General features: G+C 41.3%; 2 protein-coding genes across 2 annotated transcripts; both read right to left on the bottom strand.

Annotated features, from left to right (window-relative positions):
• Positions 1-674: 674 nt before the first annotated feature.
• Positions 675-3,857, bottom strand: LOC147239570 (uncharacterized). The gene is given in 8 exon segments (XM_086196364.1): positions 675-1,123; positions 1,205-1,241; positions 1,326-1,380; positions 1,461-1,532; positions 1,622-1,728; positions 2,902-3,109; positions 3,112-3,279; positions 3,380-3,857. Coding segments are annotated over 8 exon segments (942 nt in total). The 5' UTR covers positions 3,653-3,857; the 3' UTR covers positions 675-1,101.
• A 2,991-nt stretch (positions 3,858-6,848) lies between these two features.
• On the bottom strand, positions 6,849-20,600 carry LOC147239569 (transient receptor potential cation channel subfamily M member 4-like). The gene is given in 29 exon segments (XM_086195429.1): positions 6,849-6,952; positions 7,108-7,122; positions 7,125-7,200; positions 8,367-8,439; positions 8,558-8,690; positions 9,429-9,610; positions 9,694-9,859; positions 9,952-10,126; positions 10,207-10,339; positions 10,704-10,819; positions 10,934-11,172; positions 11,260-11,309; positions 11,389-11,502; positions 11,623-11,735; positions 12,021-12,166; positions 12,255-12,384; positions 12,528-12,656; positions 12,768-12,869; positions 12,977-13,267; positions 13,372-13,493; positions 13,585-13,687; positions 15,104-15,334; positions 15,435-15,499; positions 15,895-16,072; positions 16,257-16,426; positions 17,848-18,028; positions 18,768-18,945; positions 19,055-19,116; positions 20,331-20,600. Coding segments are annotated over 29 exon segments (3,753 nt in total). The 5' UTR covers positions 20,385-20,600; the 3' UTR covers positions 6,849-6,926.
• Between the last annotated feature and the right edge of the window lie 190 nt (positions 20,601-20,790).

The following is a 20,790-nucleotide window of genomic DNA, read 5'->3' as shown; positions in this document are numbered from 1 at the left end:
CTTCTCCACAAATGAACCCTGACAAGGGGAACCTGAGAGGTGAAAACCACTTCAGGTGATGACATCATGAAGCTCACTGAGAGCAGGCCAAGGGTTTGCAGCGCAGTCATCAAAGCAAAGGGTGGCTACTTGGAGGAATCAAAAATATAAAACATATTAACAGTTATTTAACATTTTTTTCTTTGCTACATAATTCCATATATCTTGCTTCATGTATTTGATGTCGTCAGTATGTATCTACAGTGAAGAAAGTAGTAAAAATAAAGAAGAAATATTGAATGAGAAGGTGCATCCAAACTTTCAACTGGTAGTGTAAGTCTTTTAACTCCCATCCATATATTCAAAGACTTTTTTCACTTGCAGATTTGCACCCTATAAAAGGCCTTGCTTTAAGTCTTGACTCTCCAAACACCAACAAATGTACATACTTATATATTTGTTACATCTTATCTTTATAAGGGCCCTACCATGAACAGTGTTTGTAGGTTGAAGAACATGGACAAAACACATTGAGTAAAACTTTAGAAACTATTTAAAAAAACAGATGAAAAATAAAAATAAAGGTGCGTGTACCATAAACAGATAATATGAAGCCGAATCTAACGGGCGTGCGATGGACATAGTGGCAAAACAAAGTCTGAAAGAAGATTTATTATCAGATGAGAATCCCTCACACCGCGTTAAATGTGTGAGAACCACAATAATTCCCACAATTCCATGTACATTTACATTTGCAGTGCTGCATACATTTAATCTTTCTAGTGCATTGATATAGATTTCTACGAATTGTTCTCAACTAAAACCATTTAAAATGATACGAGAAAATAATCTTAGCAAATAATGCAGTTATCGTTAAGCTATTTGCATATAAAAGGTACAATAGGCAGTTTATTAAATTAAAATTACAATTTCCTACAGCTTCATGACAAAGCTCATTAAACATCTTTTGTCAACATGTAATACAACACAAATATTTTTTTTTCTTTCTAATTCAGCTGTCAGATTCCTCGATTTTATGCGGAGCTGAGTCCTTGTTTGATCCTGTTTGCAGGAACGTGATGCTACCACAAGATGGCGATAATGTCAGCGTCCCCACTGTGCTCAAAGGAAAGAGGAGACAGTCCTGCAGGACAGAGGTCAGGCCATTAGTTATCTGCTCAGTGATACTTACTTAAATATGTCAGTGTTATTGGGGGAATCTTACTGAAAGATGGACCCAGTAAGCTCATCAAAAAGACCGCCTGGGGGGAAAAAAGAAAAAAAAAAAGATTATGTTGAAACTGACAAAATGTACAAATTGTTTAGGAAAAGAGATGTATCTCTACCTGGTGTGCAAATGGTGTCACACAGAATGGGGCAAAGATAGCAGGAAGAGCATCCCTGGAAGAAAGAGGATGAAGATGAGGAGTCACCCTGAGATGATGAGAAGCGTCATTTCCAGTTTTGTAGTCTTTGCTTACCTGGCAGTGCTCACAGTGATCCCCCTCGTCTCCTTCCTCACAGGGGCACTTGTCACAGCTGCTGGAGCAGTGCTAACACGGGGGAAGGGACATCAAATATTGTGTTCATTAGAAGATTTCCTTTACGGAAATGTCAGTTTGCTTCTAATTCCTGTTTGTACCTCACAAATGGTGCAAACGCTGCACAAAGAGCCGGAGCGGAAGTGCAGGATGTCAGCGTCTTCCTCTTCCTCTTCCTCGTTGGTGTCATCCTCTACCGCTGCATCGTCTGGAGACAATCGACGCAGCCTTCAAATCTTTGTTCAGCAAAATGGAGCTGATTATGAAATCTCTAAAGATATAAATAGTGTCTGTGTGTGTGTGTGTGTGTGTGTGTGTGTGTGTGTGTGTGTGTGTGTGCGTGCGCGCGCACGAGCTATAGTCAGTATCAAGTTATGATTCAATCATAGCTGAAGTCTTTTGTTATTGCCAGGCATTCCCATTTCTTGACCTGATCCCCTTTCTCAAGTTTCACACCTTTGTACTGAGTTACTGTGAAGGCTGGGAGTTTTTGTTACAAACTGTGTTGCCATGCGAGGTGGCCTATTTTGATGTTTCAGAACAGGAAACTGTTGTACCTACACTCAAAATGGTCAGATCTTTTGCAAACTTCACAGAGTACCTGAAGACATGTTCAAGCTGAGTTTATGTAATAGCGGCAAAACATTTTATTTACATCAAAACCACACTGCCTTGTCATCACAGCAGACATAATATTTGTTCACTCTTCTGTAGCATTACTGGGTAGATACAGGAAGTGTAGCTGCACCGTCAGTCAGTACTTTTTTGTAAATCCAAATATCAGGTTCATCTCTCTCTCTCTCTCTCTCTCTCTCTCTCTCTCTCTCTCTCTCTCTCTCTCTCTCTCTCTCTCTCTCTCTCTCTCTCTCTCTCTCTCTCTCTCTCTCTCTCTCTCTCTCTCTCTCTCTCTCTCTCTCTCTCTCTCTCTCTCTCTCTCTCTCTCTCTCTCTTCTCTCTCTCTCTCTCTCTCTCTCTCTCTCTCTCTCTCTCTCGAGGGCCTGTTCATCACTGCTTGTGGCTTTAAATTAGGGCACAAACACAGAAGTTCCGGACGCCCTGGCGGAGTTATTATTGCTGACCGAGTACAAGTCAGCAAATGGTCACACTGTGTAAGCTGCGGTACGGAATATGAACACTTGGAACGCCAAGGCGACAGACTCACATTGTGTTTATTGCAGCTCCACCTCAACTGTGCTGTCATTCCATTGGTTCAACAAAAGGCTTGGATGGTTAGATCATGCCTGCTGGCAGCGAGCGCTCAGATAAGCCTGTTTATTTTCAGACTGATATGTGTGACTGTGCTCCTGCATGTGGACCCACTCCAGGGAGGAACTCACTGCACGAATACTGACCCAAATTATTCATAATTAAAGTGTGTTACCTTCATCGTCATCTCCATCAGCTGCCACCTCGAGCTCAGCCTCTTCCTCAGCATCATCTGCCTCTTCTTCCTCTTCCTCAGCCACCACCACCACCACTTCTTCAATGGCTTCATCATCTTCCTCAGAAGTGTCATTGTCAGCCTCCTCATCTTCTTCCTCTCCTGCCTCCTCCTCCTCATCTTCTTCCTCTCCTGCCTCCTCCTCTCCACATCTTCTTCCTCTGCTTCCTCTTCCTCCTCATCTTCCTCTTCTTCCTCTCTTGCCTCCTCCTCCTCTTCTTCCACCTCTGCTGTATCATCTTCTTCCTCTACCTCATCAGTCTCTTCTTCATCTTCTGCTGCATCATCTTCTTCCTCATCTTCCTCAGCAGCTTCCTCCTCATCCCCCTCCTCCTCAGTGCTTCCTCTTCCTCCTCCTCATCCTCAGCAGCCTCCTCTTCCTCCTCCACCACTTCCTCCTCCTCTGTGGTCTCCTCTACCTCTTCTTCAACATCATCTTCCTCCTCAGCTTCCCCATCTTCTTCTTCATTAGTTTCAGCTTCATTATCCAATTCCTCTCTTCCTCACCAGCAGCATCATCCCCCTCAGCAGTCTCAACTTCCTCCTCTGCTACCACCTCCTCTACAACCCTGTGGACCTCTGCCTCTGAGTCAGCCACATCCTGGGCACTCACCACACCAGAGAGTGGGGCCGGGGATGGGCACAGCAGCGCCAGCAGGAGCCCCACTACCCAGCTTTTTACAGGTGCCATCTTGGAAGACTACACAAGTCCACACTAGGTGAATCGGTTACCCTGCTCCTTCAAACAAAAACCAAAACAAATGCTGGGTTCTCAACACTTAAGAATTGGTTTAGTCCACAGAAGAGGCCTCACTTTTAGCTGGAGCTGAAGGTGATTGTTGTTCGGGTCGTCACTCAAGGCTGCAGAGAAAAGGGCAGCAGAGTGGTTCAGCCTTGTGCCGGAACACAGAGGACACAGTGGAAACACAACTGGTGTTGGGTGTAGTAATGTGTCTGCTTGTGCATGAGTGACAGGGGCACATGTCTTGGAAGAATGCTACGGATGCCGTTAACCCAGTGTTGGCGAAGTGGGCGTGTGCATTTGGCCAGCAGGTTGGGCTTGACTGAAGAAGGGTGGTGGTAATGGTGGGGGTATGGAAATTAGATGGAGGGGAAGCTCAATAATTATTAAATAACTTTAACCGAATATAAAAATTTGCCATCGAATAATCTGCCGTCATGTTGGCTTTTTTCTAAAGGGATGCAAACTGTATTTATCCCTACTTTATTTTTATTTTTACAATATAATTCTACAATATACCATTTAAAAGATTTTTAAATCTGTCAAGACACAAAACTGAATAAAAAATCAATTAAAGGAAAAAAAAAAACCCACTGACATGTGATAATAGGCTGACAGGCCCAAATAATCTGTGTCTCAATCTAGTGGCCAAAATTCAAGACAACGCAATTACCAAGTGATGCAACACACCCATTAAATACCGTTCATACACATAAAGCACGGTTAAGATAACGGTTTCTTGACACACACACACACACACACACAGTCCTGGCAGCAAAGGATATACTTGCTTCCCAAAGCAGTGAACATGTCAAAGTGATGTATGGAATGGATGTAAATAGAAGAAAAGTGAGATGACGGCCTGCTGCACATGTACACCGTTTGACATGCCAAAGAAATCATTTACAGTTGAGGTATGGACCGTTTTCACACCGTTGTGTTGAAAGGACCTTCGAGAGAGAAGATGAGTGCAGCACCGTCATTAAATGAGTTATTATGAATTATTTGAAATGACAGAGGGACACGTACACGGATGTATGTTCCCCCATGCAGCCATCAGATGGCAGCAAGGCAGAAAGTGATGACAACGCTTCTCCCAGCGAGAGTTGCGACAGGTGCTGCACTCGGCTATTTACGGTAAAGGCTCCTTCAAAAGTACAGCTCCACTATATGACCTTCAATAGAGCCCTGCACACTGAAACTCAGCACCATGGTACACCTCTCACGCTTCCCTTAGCCCCGTCACCCAGCGGTGTATCCCTCCCATGTTGAGTCACGCACGGCTTGCAGATTTTCTCAGTGTAGTTGCATTAACAGTTTATTTTCTGTCACATTCAATACTTTGGCCCAAGTGAACTTTGCCTTCATTTCCAAACATTCATCCTCTAGAGTGGCCAGCATACTATTTAACCCATTGGCCACTTTCCTTTATTTTTCTTCAGTTGCTTTTGACATTAACTTCAGTATATTAAGTAGATTGAAATTTAAAAAAAAAAAAAGAAGACAGACACCAGTGAAATCAGACAATGTATTCAAACAAGAGTCCGTATGAATCCGTTCATAAAACAGCTTATATGTATCAAACTTACAAAATAACGCAAGTATGTCAAAACATTTACAGTTGTTCAAAAAATGTAACCAAAACAATTTTGCCGGGGAGCAAAAAAAAAAAAAAAAAAAACGCCGATTTAAAAGCTTGTAAACAAAAGCACACATTCACATATCGGTTTAAAACCCTAAAAAAGATCAGACACAAAAAAAAGCTGTCCGTTCTATAAAAATCATAAAATACATGTGTTGTATTATCATAATATATATATATAAAAATATATATACATATATTTATATACATATACATACATAGACATATATTTATATACATATATATACATATACATATATTTATATACATATATATATACATATACATATATTTATATACATATATATACATATACATATATTTATATACATATATATACATATACATATATTATATACATATATATACATATACATATATTATATACATATATATATATACATATATTTATATACATATATATATACATATACATATATTTATATACTTATATATATACATATACATATATTTATATACATATATATACATATACATATATTTATATACATATATATACATATACATATATTTATATACATATATATACATATACATATATTTATATACATATATATACATATACATATATTTATATACATATATATACATATACATATATTTATATACATATATATACATATACATATATTTATATACATATATATATACATATACATATATTTATATACATATATATATACATATACATATATTTATATACATATATATATACATATACATATATTTATATACATATATATACATATACATATATTAATATACCTATATATATACATATACATATATTTATATACATATATATACATATACATATATTTATATACATATATATACATATACATATATTTATATACATATATATACATATACATATATTTATATACATATATACATATACATATATTTATATACATATATATACATATACATATATTTATATACATATATACATATACATATATGTACATATACACATATATATACATATATGTACATATACACATATATATACATATATGTACATATACACATATATATATACATATATGTACATATACACATATATATATATACATATACACATATATATACATATACACATATATGTATACATATACACATATATATACATATACACATATATATACATATACACATATATATACATATATATACACACATATATACATATACACATATATACATATACATATATACATATACACATACATACATATACACATACATACATATACATACATATACATATATATATATACATACATACATATATACATATACATACATACATATATACATATACATACATACATATATACATACACACACATATACATATACCCTTGCCATGTAGCATTTGAATAACAAAGATTGCACAAAAAGTATTTGGTCAATACTGTAACGACTAGTGGTGGTTGCTTCTGGTGAGTCCAGTGATATTACAGTGAGAGTGTTGGTAGGGAACCGCCAAAGTAAAAGTCCTTCCTTCCTGTCTTTTACAGACCCTGAGCAAGTGAATGTATCAGCAAGGCTGCATCAGGCCGAAGTGGTAGGGAATGCATCTGTGGAGGAGATGCTAAGTAAGTGACAAGCTGCTGGTAAACATTAAATTACTACTTTTATAACATGAAATGAACAAGCTACTGAATATCTGTAACATTCCTAATTATACATGTTTGGTCTTAACAGATGCAACACACAGAAATTTAGGAAATACCTCTCAATGTAGGGGAGGCCGAGGAGGTCTGAATGTGCTGCTTTGTGCTAAAGTGTCCACAATCCAGGTGAGAGCGTTTGAGCAGTACTCCATCTGTGAAGGAGGATCAGGACAATGACACACAGCAGCATAGAGGGAATCGAACGTCACCTTTGGAGCTCTTCTAAAGAAACATGCCTACATTTTGGGAAATATGTTTATTTTATTTCTTCTCCACAGCCAGACAAAAGGATGGATGGCTCTCTCTACTCTGTGCGTGCATTAAGGAGCTGTGACCCAAAGAGGCTGGCTAGTTAGCTTAGCGTAGTGAATGGTAGTGGATTGGCAGGTTAGCGTTCCTCCTTTGAAAGACATCCACAGTGCTTTTCTTAAACAGTTTTTTCCAGCGTTAATATGGGTAGGGCCACGGACGTGCACAAGTACAGGCTAGGCAACAGCCAATCCACCCAATCTGAAAAGCCGCCCCCAGAGTGAAATAAACAGTTTAAAAAAAAATTAATTAATTAATAACTTCCCATATTAGCAGTTGTTGCTGCAGAAATACAATTAGCCAATAATTACTGAAATTAGGCCACAATAAATCTCTAACTTAAACAAAATCCCACTGCTTCTTAAACTTGCTATAGGAATCTATATATTGAGCAAGAGTGTGTTTTTATTTCCTTAACACTTTGAATTTAACACTGGCCACAAGTTCAAATTGGATGTGTGGTTATTCATATGACAGTACAACATTACTGCAGTGGGTTGTGGGGGGCTGATCTTAGGATAGGGCAACACACCCTCATAATATCTGTCCAAGTCAATGGGTTGTGTTGCGCATAACAGTTGGTTTTAAATAACAAAATAGACACTGCAATTTTAAAATTTAGATATAAAACCTGAATTCTCTGTTCACTGTTCCAGGAATGAGGTAACAGCGACCTAATCTGACACACAGCAACCGTTTCCTCCGTTTCCATTCTTCCACGCAAACTTACTCTCTCTTCTGGATGTTAAGTAACAAAAACATTCTCTGCGATTGTCAATATGTGAAAACACATTTGATATCAACTTCAGGTCACTGTGTTCTAGCCGTCACGATATACATGTACCACCCAGCCCTTCTAAGGTCTATATGTGGTTGAGCGACCTTTATCTAACCTTTAGCCTAACCTTTACAGCAGTGCTGTATACTGTACATCAAGAACAGAAGAAAATGGCACATAATGATTAAGTTAGTCAAAATGGAGATTAAAAATAAATAACTTCAGTTTTACCTCAGACTCCAAAGCCCTCAACCGATGGTCGAAGTCTCTGGTTTCAGTCAGATGTTTAACCACGCCGTCCACTCTATAAAAAAGTACACATTCACCTCTATTGTAATACAAATACAAACATTAAACTGCTCATCGTGATAGAGGATGTGTGTGTGTGTGGGGGTGGGGGGGGTGGGGGTGGATGTGCTCACTTGACGGACATCCGCTTGAGCCTCTCTGAGTCACTGCTTTTCTGGATCTTGTTCTGAGCCGTAAGGAAGTCTTCTTTTTGAATGGTTTCCCACGTCGTTAACTTGTTAGCTGCTTTTCCTCTTAACTGCAAAACTGATAAGCAGAGTCAAACGTCATTGTTGTTCCACTTATCATTATTATTCTTGTCGATCACCCATAGGGAAGTTTCATGCTTCCCACTAATGTTTGAAGCTGATATTTGAACAGCACAATAAGGGGAGGGAGAAAAATAAGGTCACACATTAAAACGTCAAAATCCATTTAACCATCATTTTCTTCCGCTTATCCTGTTACGGATCGCTGGGGGGGGGGGGGGGGGGGGGGGGGGCTGGAGCCTATCCCAGCAGCCTTTGGGCAGGGGGGGGGTTCTTTTTAGTGAAATAATACGGATTACAGCAGCATGGCTTGGTAGAGTGGCCATCTACGTAGCAAACAAAGGGTTGGTGGTTCAAGCCTCACTTTCCCTGGTGACCATGTCCAAGTATCCTTGAGCAAGATACTGAACACCTAATTGATCCTGATGACCCTGCGACGGACAGGCGACCCGTCCAGGGTGAACCCCGCCTCTCACCCAATGTCAGCTGGGATAAACTCCTGCACCCCCCCCCCCCCCCCACACACACACACACACACAAAACCCTTAACAGATGAGCACTATAGAAAATGGATGGATGGAATATGGATTACAGGCCTTGTCAATCTCTGTTCATGGCCTGCTCAGTTTCATATGATTTCAGCCACGGAGCGAAGAGAAAAGTGGAGTTGGACGGACATTTCCTCATTTTAGATTAAGATGAAGCAAGAACATATTAACTATGTTCAAATACTGACCAAAGTGGTGGATCTTGACCGAGGGCACTTTACGAATGTTCCTCTTGATGAAGAGGTTGATGTGAGAGAGGATGATGAAAGGTGGAGCAAGCGATGGACGTGAGTGGTACTGAACTATCAGGTTGTAGCGCTGGAACTTCCAGTAGATGTCGCTGTTGGCCTGCACTTCAGAGAAGGTGTAGCTAGGTGGAGAAACAGACGTGGGTGAGGATAGCACAAAAGTGTGGACACAGAGAGATAGGACAACAATCTCTTTCTTCTTTACCTGAACATGGCGATGAGCAAATTGATGAGCAGGATGTTGGTGACCAGCAGATAAATGACCAGCAGAATGACGACCAGCCAGTTACTGTACATAGTTCTACACGGCTCTTCTCCAGCCTGAATCAGTGTCACATTGCTTGTGCATGGCATGTCCCAGTCCTTCCCCACTAAGATAGAAAGAACATTTAGAAAGATGAGAATGTGCCATGTCTTGTAAATTAATCAACAAGATGTGGAAAAATGCGGAATATGTTTATACCATCCATCTCTTCTACCGGGATCTGTCCAAAAATGTGCAGATAAGGCCTGTAGAAAACCCGACGGAAGATACGATCCAGGCGGGGGTCATAGGAGTAAATCAGAGCTTGATTGGCTACTCCATATGCCATTAGCCACACCCCCAAGAAGAAGAGGAAGAAGAAGACATCCTTCATCTGGAGAAGACATTCATTTTCTCATCAGCGTAAAACAATCCTCTTGCTAGTGACGATGAAACTGTTTTGATATTTCTCACCATCTTTCCAACTATGATGATTTTTGGTCCCAGCTGTTTGTGAATGGCAAAGATATGAATGAGACGGAGGGTGAAGACCATGTAGTCCACACACAGAGCTTCCCTGCCAAATCCATATGTCCAGTCGAACATCCTGAAGAAGAGGAAACAGCACCTCCCAGTGGTTAATTCTCAAAATTGCTTCCATTAAAATCAGACTTCTGATATCTGAAGTGAGAGGAAGTTGGGACAAAATAAGACTTTTCATGTAAATATTTTCAGGTTTTTCTTTTCCAAGCCTGTTTAATTTTTTGAATCTTAATTCAATCAACTAGAAAAGTGCTTTAAAGAACCATTTCTAATTATTTCAAAAGTACTACATAAAGGAGGTTCATTTCAGATCACGAATGCAGTCATTCGACACCAAAGTAATATGTCACTTTTTTCCATTTGCAGCATTACAATTACATATCAAAGAAGGCATTGACTTTTTAACCAGTAAGAAGATCATCCTGTACCTGCAGATTAGTCCTATAACGAACAGGATGATGGCAGCGAGGTCACACTTGTTCCACACATCCTGAATGTAGACTCTGACCCTCTGACGTAGAGTCATCGTTCCTAAAAAAAAGGTCTTTGAGCAGAAACATCCGTCATTTCAATGGATAACATTCAAGCTTTTTGCATTCACTGCATCCCACACATCAAATACGGACGTCAATACAGATCCCTTTCAGACTGAACTTACCTCCCGGATCTCCTCACACACAATAGTGAACACCCAGAAGTATAGCACATATTCAGTGATGGCTGGACCAGCGGGCGGTGGGGGTTTGAAATCCACCAACAGCACGTAGGCAAAAAGCAGGAGAAACAGGAAGTACATCAGTACGTTGCCCAAAAATGATGTGACTGGCGCGAACCAGAATTGACGCCATCTTGAGACGATGAAGGGACGCTTGGGTGGTCTGTGGGAGTAGTTGATGCCTGTTTAGAAAGTGACAAACACACACCATGAGTTGATGATCACAGCTGAAGCAGCAGCCGGTACATGTGAGTCTCAGCAGGTCCAACCTTTGATGGTGGCGGTCCTTGGGGTGATTGGCGTTTGTGCATCTGCTTCACTGATAAAACAATGAAATCATTTTAGTTCCTGAAAACTCAACAAATGTCATGAATAATGAGAGCTTGAAGGAGTTTTACATGTGTTTAATGTCAGAGAAAGAGAAGATGGTGGTGCCGTAGAGGCTGTCGCTGTCCCGGCCCATCCCTTCCTCGTTGGGTTTCCCCTCTTCCTCGTGCTGCTGGTCTTCTTCTCTGTGAAGAATTATTACATTAAATATACCAAAAATAATACCAACTACAAACTAGGCATGTGTATCTGCTACATCCTCTCAAGAATTAAAAAAAAAGAAAGATGTCTAATGTGAGCCTCACCTGAAGGAAATTAAGTTGGTGTAGCAGAGGATGGGACAGAAGAAGGTGAGCAGGAGCTTCCAGACTTCTGTGTTCCTCTTCATGTCTCCCCACCAGATCTGGGACAACAGAGACTACAGGAGAGAGAACATGAGACTGAACTCCAGAGGAGGAGTCTCCCCTTCACACTGTGTCCCCTTTGCTGCCGTTTGGTTGTATGGAGATTTCATGACAAATCAACAATGTTAATTGCAAATATTACGATAACTGTAAAAAGAGGAATTGTTGGACACTATATTTTTTAAAATGTATTTTATCCCGCACACAAACATTTTGCATTAGCCTGACTTTATCTAGCATAAATGGAACCAGTATAAATGAAACAAATCAAATGTGTCCCCTCTGCTTGGTACACACACCTGTACTCCATCATGGCTGAAGAAAAGTCGTGCATCTGCACTCATTCCCATCTGGAGACAGGTGGTACCCCCCCACACCGGAGACTTCCTAATCAGCAGGGTGAAGGAGCGACTCTCATTGCTCCGATAGCAAGAGCTGAAGACATCTGAGAAGAGGAAAGGTTCAGAGCGTTGAAGAAACCAAAATGAGAAGACACTGGAAATTAAGTGAAGTGGTTCATCGTATAGTCTCACCGTGCGCCAGGTTCTCAAACCTTTGTGCCAGCTCCTTCATGGACAGTTTAGTTTCAGTCTCAACTTCCAGTTTGGACAGTTCCCTCAGCATCTTACAGCCACTTAAAGCGCTCAGCACAGACTCACCCGCCTGGGAAGTCACAGAGACTCATTCAGACACTGATAGATAGCAATGAAGATTTAAGATCATGGTTATCAACTACATCCTCTTTTCAAATACATTTAAAACCACCAGAACAAAAATTTGCATTCTATAAGGCTCAGAGGTTCTACCATCTCCCAGAAGAGGGTAGCCATCTCGCTGCGATTCTGCAGGATGGCCCAGACGAAGAGCGAAGCCCAGGGAAAGAGGCAGCGCCGTTCCCGATACAAACAGTCGCCCCGCAGCAACTTACTGGCACGCTGGGATGAGACAAAGTCAAAGACAGAGTCACCAACTTCCATCCTGTACAACTGTATTTAACCACAAACTCTACTGCATGACTGCAGGATAAATAAACCATCATTGAATACCCGAAGTGCCCTCCTCTTGGATGTGGTCTGTTCTAAGCCCAAAGCTTCAAAGTAGAATGGCTGACAGACATCACCCATCAGCAGTTCCAGGACTCCTGACACCTGAAGAAACAGAGAAGATCGACACACCCAGGAACAAGGGTAAGCATGTGTTTTCACCGTTTCATACCATTTCACACACACGTGTATCTCTAGTCAGAAGCACCCACCTCAAAAAGGCTGAGCTCTGAAACTGGCCCACTCTGTAAGTTTGCCACTGTTCCTTTGTTATTTGAGTCCTGTACAAGGGACGGTGTGGCTGCAGTTCCGAGTCGCTCCACTAGACGACGCTGAAGTAGCTGATATAGAAGCGTCCCATCAGCCACAGATCGATAAAGGCTCTCCAACCGGCCGTAAGTCAGGTATTCCAGGATGTTCAGGCCATTCTCAGTGAAGAGGCGCACAAACTGAGGCTTGTCATTGATCAGGGCATCTGTCATGGAGTCTTCCAGGTCTTCATACTATTTAATGGCACATTTCATGAATGTTTTTCTCTTATTTCATGTCAACAAAATACGGGCCATAGTACGTTCTACAACACATAAGTATTTCTTTCCCTCCTCACCCTCCACTGGATGTCTCCGTTGAAGAGTTCACTCTTGGCAATGTCAACCCTGTTCCAGGTGACTGCTAGCTTCAGCTCCTCATTATAGGGGCTGTGATTAACCGATGCCCGCTGCTTACTAGCTGGAAACAATCACACAACAAACACCAAAATAAAGAATGTGCAGCTGATAGAGACATTCAAACCTTCATAGTATGGATGAGCTGTTTGTACCTCCCACCAGAGCTTTGAGCAGGACTGTATCAAAGTCATTGGGGCCCTCCTGCTCGCCATGGTAGATGGTAATCAAGTCTCTGTTCTGATAGATGCTCAGTGCCTGAAGAGCCAGAAGGAGAAGACATAAGCAAATAAGAGGATAAACAGTGGGGGGAACAACACTAATAAATAGATTAAAAGGGTTAAGATCCGATCAGTGGAATGAGTAAGTATTAGATTTAAGTCACTGATTTAATAAACATCGAGGTACCAATGAGTTCATCACCTGCCACTTCTGAGATGAAGCGTGATGATGACGTTACACCATATCTTCCTTACACTTTATCTTAACTGTCCCTTTTATAAAGGAATTGTTGCGTGGAAAGCTGACCTCAAGCTAGAAATACCTGATAATAGGTATGGTTGATTTAATTAAGCTAATGAGGAGTGCTACTCTTGTTACTGATTGGAAAACACTATAAGCCTAATCTGTCATTGGTTGTAGATGTGATGAGAAGCAGACACGTCATTACCTTTCAAGTTTAGTAGGTTTGCTAACGGCTGCTAACTGCTGATAACACCGAATCCTAGAAATTGTCACGGTGATTCAGATTTACTATTTCACATTGATTTTGACAACAGTGTGGAAGATCTGGAGAAAAGCTATTCGAGGAAATAGGAGCATTTTCAAATTTTTCATAATTATGGTGGCAACCTTGAACTTTTCTTTTTTAGCAAAAGATTTGGAGACTTTCCTTTCAAAATTATCAAAAAATACAGTATGGGGAATATATGGGAATTACCCCAAAAAAAGGGACAGTGATCATTTACAGTAACTGTAACATGCACAGATTGTTAGCATCCTCCACAGTACCGTAGGGCGTCTGCACTCTGTATGTACTAACAATTTCTACACTGCAAATGGATGGGGACAAAATTAAAAAAAATTAAAAAATAACGTATTCTAAAAATGTGCATGCATATGCTTATGAGAATACAAAACTTCTGTATACATGTCTGTAAATGACAATGTAAAACACCTGGCATAAATAAATAATCTTGTTAAATTCCAAGGAAAGTCTGCAATTCTTAATATTCTTGGAATATTGCAAACCTCTTTCATTGTGCTAAAAGAATCTGCCATATTCAGTGCTGCTCATTTGTGTAGCCTCCACAGCAGAAGGCCTGGAAATATTGCCCTCAGGGATGCATTAGAGGAAAAGTCTTGGGGTTATTATACTCTAGAGACTTAATCCCCTCAGGAGCACAAAAGCAGTCTTCTAGTTTCTTGGCAATCTGCCCCTTGGATTATGAAATATCCTGTGTCTGCAACAACAGCATTTTCACAAAAAAGGCAATCAAATAAATGTTAGAGGTTCATCAAAAACTTAAAAAAAACATTTGAGATCATGTATGTAAAACCGGATTTCATAGCAATCGAGCCCATCCATGTCCAGATGTTTACTACAATTAGAAAGCTGTGGGGCCAAAAAGAAACACTGGTATGAAGGTGCATTTATCTGTCTGCGGCACTCACACGTTCAACAAGTTTGTCCGTCTCCACTTCATGAGGAAAGTATTTCTTAACCCGCTCTGCCACTCTGTCTTTCAGATCCACGCTGGGACCCGCCTCACTGTCGCCCTCGCCGGAGGACTGGACAGGCGCCGATGATAGGTTCTCCAAAACGTCATTCAAGAAGTCAGCCGTGCCTCCTGAGCCCGCTAATACCAACCAGGGCATGGAGTTTTTCAAAGAAAGATCTACTCTCTGATGAAGAAGGGAGAGACAGAGACATTTCATTCAATACGCCTTTGTTGTGTCTTAGTTACAGGAGTTTATCTATATATGTTAGAAGCAGTTATGTTACCTCCAGCAGGTTTGCCTCTCCTGACACCAGCATACACAGAACTGGGATGTCAATGCTGCCACTGCCTAAGAATATACATTTTTTTCAGACAGACATTCATCAACAGGAAATGATTGTGAACAAAAATGAGCACACATTTCTCCTTACAAGGTGGGAGGACACAAAAGCGGCTTGTTGAATTTTTGACAAATCTCTGCTTGATTTTACATGTTGTAGAGCTAAGTCTGAAATACGTGCAGTGGCATGTAGCGGCATTCACCCACTGGATACCAGAGGATCCTTGTATCAACACAAGAATCCATTCATGTGTAGAACACATATCCAGTACCATAAGAAACAAAAGCATTACAAAGAAGAAGAGGCAAGCCTACGTCCCTCAGTCAAAAGCTGTCAGTGTTGGTATGTTACCCATAAAAACGTGGCCAACCAGTGCACGATATTTTATTTCCCCATCTCTCACCCCAGATGCCCGTGCGCTGGTGGGAGATGTAGTCCTCCAATTTAGCCCTGAAGGTGGTCTCTCCACCTCTGCGTCCAACACTACCATCGTCCACCAACAAGAAGGCTTGGTAGTTATTGTCCAGGCAGCAGAGGTCCCTGGATGTGTTCTGGACAAAATATTTAGCAGGAAAGCTGCCCTGCAAGGGGAAGAATCAAGAGAAAAGATTGCATCTGGTGATCAAAGGTTAGTGGCTTGAATTTGCGGTGTTTCGGTGTTTGATCGATATGATCGTAAAGCAAGAACGAAATGATTTAACACGGGCACCGTACTTTTACTGTCAAGTGAGGCTCTATGAAAGAATGAATGAATGAATGTACAACCTCTGGGTTGACCAGCTGCTGGCGGTTGTGGACCAGGCCCCAGGAAGTGACACCCAGAGCCACCACCTTGTTGAGGGATATAGAAGAGGCTGCGGTGGCGTGATCCCTCACCGCCTCTCCAACACACCTCCCCACACCTTCACGTAAGCCTGCAGTGAGGATCCAGGCTCCTGTGGGGGAAAACAGCAAATATGAATAAAATCAGGTCCAAACATTTAAGTTTTCAACATTGATAATATGCAGAATGAGCTATAAAATCTGCTTCAGTGAAGGGCGAATTCACTAACTTGATATGATTTATATATCTGCAGGACAAAATCTACTAAAGGGAGTTGTCCCAACATGCACGCTTCATCCCATGTACGTGAGCACTTGCATGCTTCGTGTGGTGCAAGTGTGAAATTGTATCCCATTCCTCGAATAATTGCAAATACAGTGTGCTCAAGATTTCTTATGAACGGTATCAGAACAATTATACGACCCGAAATGCATCAAGTTGGCGTTGCTTCGTGAGCCACGAGAACACAGAGATTTAAACCAAAGACAGTTACAAAAAAGAAATAAACATCAGTCAAATTGCATGCGTTTGAGCGAGTTTATCTATGAAATTGTATGGCACTTTGTGTGTTGTACATGTCTGAACATACAGTGAGAGGGATAGACAACAATTGTTTCGTCCATTTAGTCTCTCTGTGTTGTGATCCAAAAAATGGGCACCCTAACAGCTCGTTTTTTTCCATTAACTCATCCTGAGCACACGAACAACAGTGGAAAAACACGCTTTCCTGTCTTCTTTCTCACTTCATGTCTCTTCTGACCCGTCCGTGTGCACGTATACACGTGGCGTAAAAGGAGAAGTTGCGGCTGGTTAAAATTGTAGGTGGGTCCAGGAAGTGGGTAGCAGAATGTCAAACACAGCAACGTTCACATATAGAACAGTATCAATAATGGAACTTCTATCAATAGCAGCAATTCATGGCGTGTTTATTTTATATATACCCATGCAAAAGCAGAGGGGATATAAACGTGCGGAGAAATGGGAAAACCCCTCATCTTCCCCAACTGCCATGTTTGTGCTCGGGCACCTTAGTAGCAGCCTTGGTGCACACCTTCAGCACACGGTGTGCCTGACTCTTGTTATCTTTGCTTTGATATGGGCCCTTGAGGGCCACCAGTTAAAGTGACCTCAAATGACAGGAGATCCGTATCGCCATCTGCCACCTGCACTTGGCACAGTAGTCAAGGAAACAGCCATTGTAGTACCAAAATTAGGACCGGACCCACGGGACTAGTTAAGTGGAACGGTGCAACATTTTGAAACAGCTGGATTTTTCCTGCCTCTTAAAAACCTTTGCGTTATTAGTCAGTTTACACAAATGTCTCTTGGAAATTTTACTGTAATCAACTTGAGAGGGAAAAACAAGTAATCTAACGTGATTCATTACCATGGTAAGCAATATTAAGCAAGAACGATTGATACTTAGGTAAAACCCACACGTGATAACAGAAAGGCACGTCACAAGGCTGAAAAGACACCGATGACCGAACTAAAGGTGGGTTGGTGGTGATGTTGCTTTAACTGCTGGCTTACCTGTGCTCTGTGAGGCTTTCACCAGACCCTGCCTGAGGACCTCCCGTACCCAGGTCTTCACCTTCGTCCTGCCTTCACCACCTAAAACAGACACCACCAGGTTGGGTGCAGGCAGACCCCAATGGGTTGTCATGAGGGTGTAGACCATAGACGGGGGGGTATCCCATGACATGCGCAAGAACTGAGACAAGAGACAAAGAAAAAAAAAAGACTGATTGATAAAAATGAGCAAGCTAAACTAAAAGAACAATGCTCATTTTAGCATCCAAACACAAGGAAAGCTCACTGACTCTTTACTCAGGCGCTGCCGTTTAAGTTTAAAAGTACAATTTGTAAAAATCGAAACAAGCTGGCACCATCCCATAATACCACTTCCCATCTCTACAGATGCTGATAAATTACTTCAGCAAAAAGGAGACACAACCTGGACACTTGGTCATTCAATTCCACATTTAAATTTCTGAGGAATAAATGTACTAGTTGAAACTGTGAAGGAAAACATAGAAGAAAGAGAGAGAGAAACGGTGTGTAAAAGCTGAGGGGCTGAAAAATAAACTCAGTGTTCTGGCTAACGTCACTTTCATTTTATTAAGATGACTTTTAATCAGTGCAGAGGGCTGGAATGTAAATCAGTGAGAGGAGAGCTCATGCTTCAGAAGCTAGCATTTCCTTGTTTATGACAATAGTGGCTACTCTTTCTGGTATTCTGCTGCGCCCTATTTGGTGGAGTGTGAATTATGAGGCATTAACTTGTTTTGACATGTTTAAATGCACCTTTGTAGAAGTACTGACTCTTGGATTTCTTAATGGACATGTTTGTCATTACAACAATGACAGATTAAACCTCACAAGTACAGGAAATAGGTTATTTCATGAGGCATTTGATTAAGTATTCATCAGGTTGACAGGAAAGGACACACATAGCTATGCCTCTTGCTGGATCCTGCAAACTGCAACTCTCCAAAGGCATCTGTCGGATATTCGGAGGAATGCTGGGCACTGTCCCAATGGTTGACAATCGCCGTGCTGAAATAGTCCCCAAGAGCCACGGAGGCGTGGGAATCTCTTGTACCCCCACACTGGCAAAGCGCACCATTACTGAGAGAGAGGTGGAGAAATAAAAGCACAAAGTGAGAGCCTGATCGTGTTTCATGTGGTCATTGAAGAGATGTTATTAGGAAAGAAAGTGCTTTAGAGGACAATATACCTGAAGGAGTCTTCTACAAAAGTGGTGCAAATTCTTTTCTTGATGAGTTTGGGGATCCAGCTCTGAAAACAAAAGATAAATGCACTGAATTCCCAACACAAGTTTAATTCTGAGGCCAACCAAGGTATGGAGTATATTTAGCTAGAGGGTGCAGGAAACCCTGCTCAAATGAGGAATGTTGACTTTGGCTCATGAAAAATACCGAGTGAGAAATGACGGTTCTAAACACCCGACTGTGATTTCTAGCGTGCTGTTGTAGCCTCAGCTTCATTTTGTACATGCGTGTGTGCAGGTGGACCGTATTAGGCATGGAGTTCATGCACTGTAAACCCTCCTGTCAGAAAACTAGGCCGACAAAAAGCTAGAAATTTAACCAATTCAAAGTTTTTAAAAAAATGGCGTCTTGTGATTAAAATAAATCAGCCTGCCTTACTATTATGTAACAATGTACAGAGACCTTCCTCTAAAGACATTTATCTTCTAAAAGTAGGAAAAGCGTGTGGAACTAAATAAAAACGAAGGCTGAGTTCCATTTAGTTGGCCGTCCCTGTGTACAACATTACCAGACTCCTACAAGTGGTAAGGAACAACTACACGGAACGCGGCTAGTATTAGTGACCTAAACCTGACGGGTAAACACTCGTATGAGAACAGAGCCAACTTCCACTGCTGGTTTTTATTTTTTTAAGCCTTAAAATTACGGTGAGGTTTGGTATGAAGCACAAAAATCTTAGCTATGCTGCGTTAGCACGTATACATTAGCTTAGACGGTAATTTACACTCAGCAACGTAGCGTTACTTGTTTCAACAGGTACATTCACTGTTACGTTACTAAATGGTTCAATGAAACCTTTCTATTCGGTAATAATTCGTTTGAACGATGTGCCTCAAGCCGTCAGACGGTGTGGCGTTAATTTGTAAAACTTTGCGTCTTCTTGACCGCACCAAAGCTAACTTCCGCAGGTTCGGTATGTTTGTTACTTTAACACAGCAGAGACGAGGTTTTCTTTGCGACTTCTTTGACTGGAGACTCTGCTTGCGTAGCGGTTAACGTGGTTTTTTTGTTTTAATGGTGAGACACGCTGCATAATCAAGAGTATATGTCATAGTTACTGCTCGACCATCTGAGACGTGCAGCCGGTTCGTCCACCGCCCGTCACAATGACTCAGAGCAGCAGGCGGAAAACTGTCATCCAGAACTTACATGCCAACTTACACGTCTTGACAACAAATCCCCACAATAGTCTGACCATGATTTCATGGACAGCCTACCCACCTGATCCTTGCTGCTTTTGTCTCCGTCGCCTCCAGCTTCTCCTGTGTCTCTCATGTTTCTTTCTCTCTCTCTCTCTCTCTCTCTCTCTCTCTCTCTCTCTCTCTCTCTCTCTCTCTCTCACTCTCAGTTCCACTCAGGGAGAAATCGCCAGAAAAATCACTGATTTCTTCCTAACCATCATCCAGTGAGAACTATTAGAGCTGCTAGATTTGCTCAGCTGGAGGTATCCCCTCTCCCTCCCCCTCATTCCTACAGTCAGAGGAGAAACAAGTTAAGGGAGCAGGTGAGGGTGTGGTCTTTGCAGTCAGTCAAATAACTCCTGCATGCCTGTGACTAGGAGGGGTCAGGCACAACCGCAGATATTTCATACCTGGGGTGTGAGCTGGCTTTTCTATTTGTTACACTGCTTTTAATCTTGACATGAGTTCATCTAAATGTTTAACATCTTTAGAGAGGGCAA

The sequence above is a fragment of the Aulostomus chinensis genome, chromosome 23 (genome assembly GCF_037954235.1).
Source record: "Aulostomus chinensis isolate RoL2024-O1b breed Wild chromosome 23, RoL_Achi_v1.0, whole genome shotgun sequence".
NCBI classification, from domain to species: domain Eukaryota; kingdom Metazoa; phylum Chordata; class Actinopteri; order Syngnathiformes; family Aulostomidae; genus Aulostomus; species Aulostomus chinensis.
The sequence above is the reverse complement of the archived record's forward strand: the minus strand, read 5'-3'. Positions and strand labels throughout refer to the sequence as shown.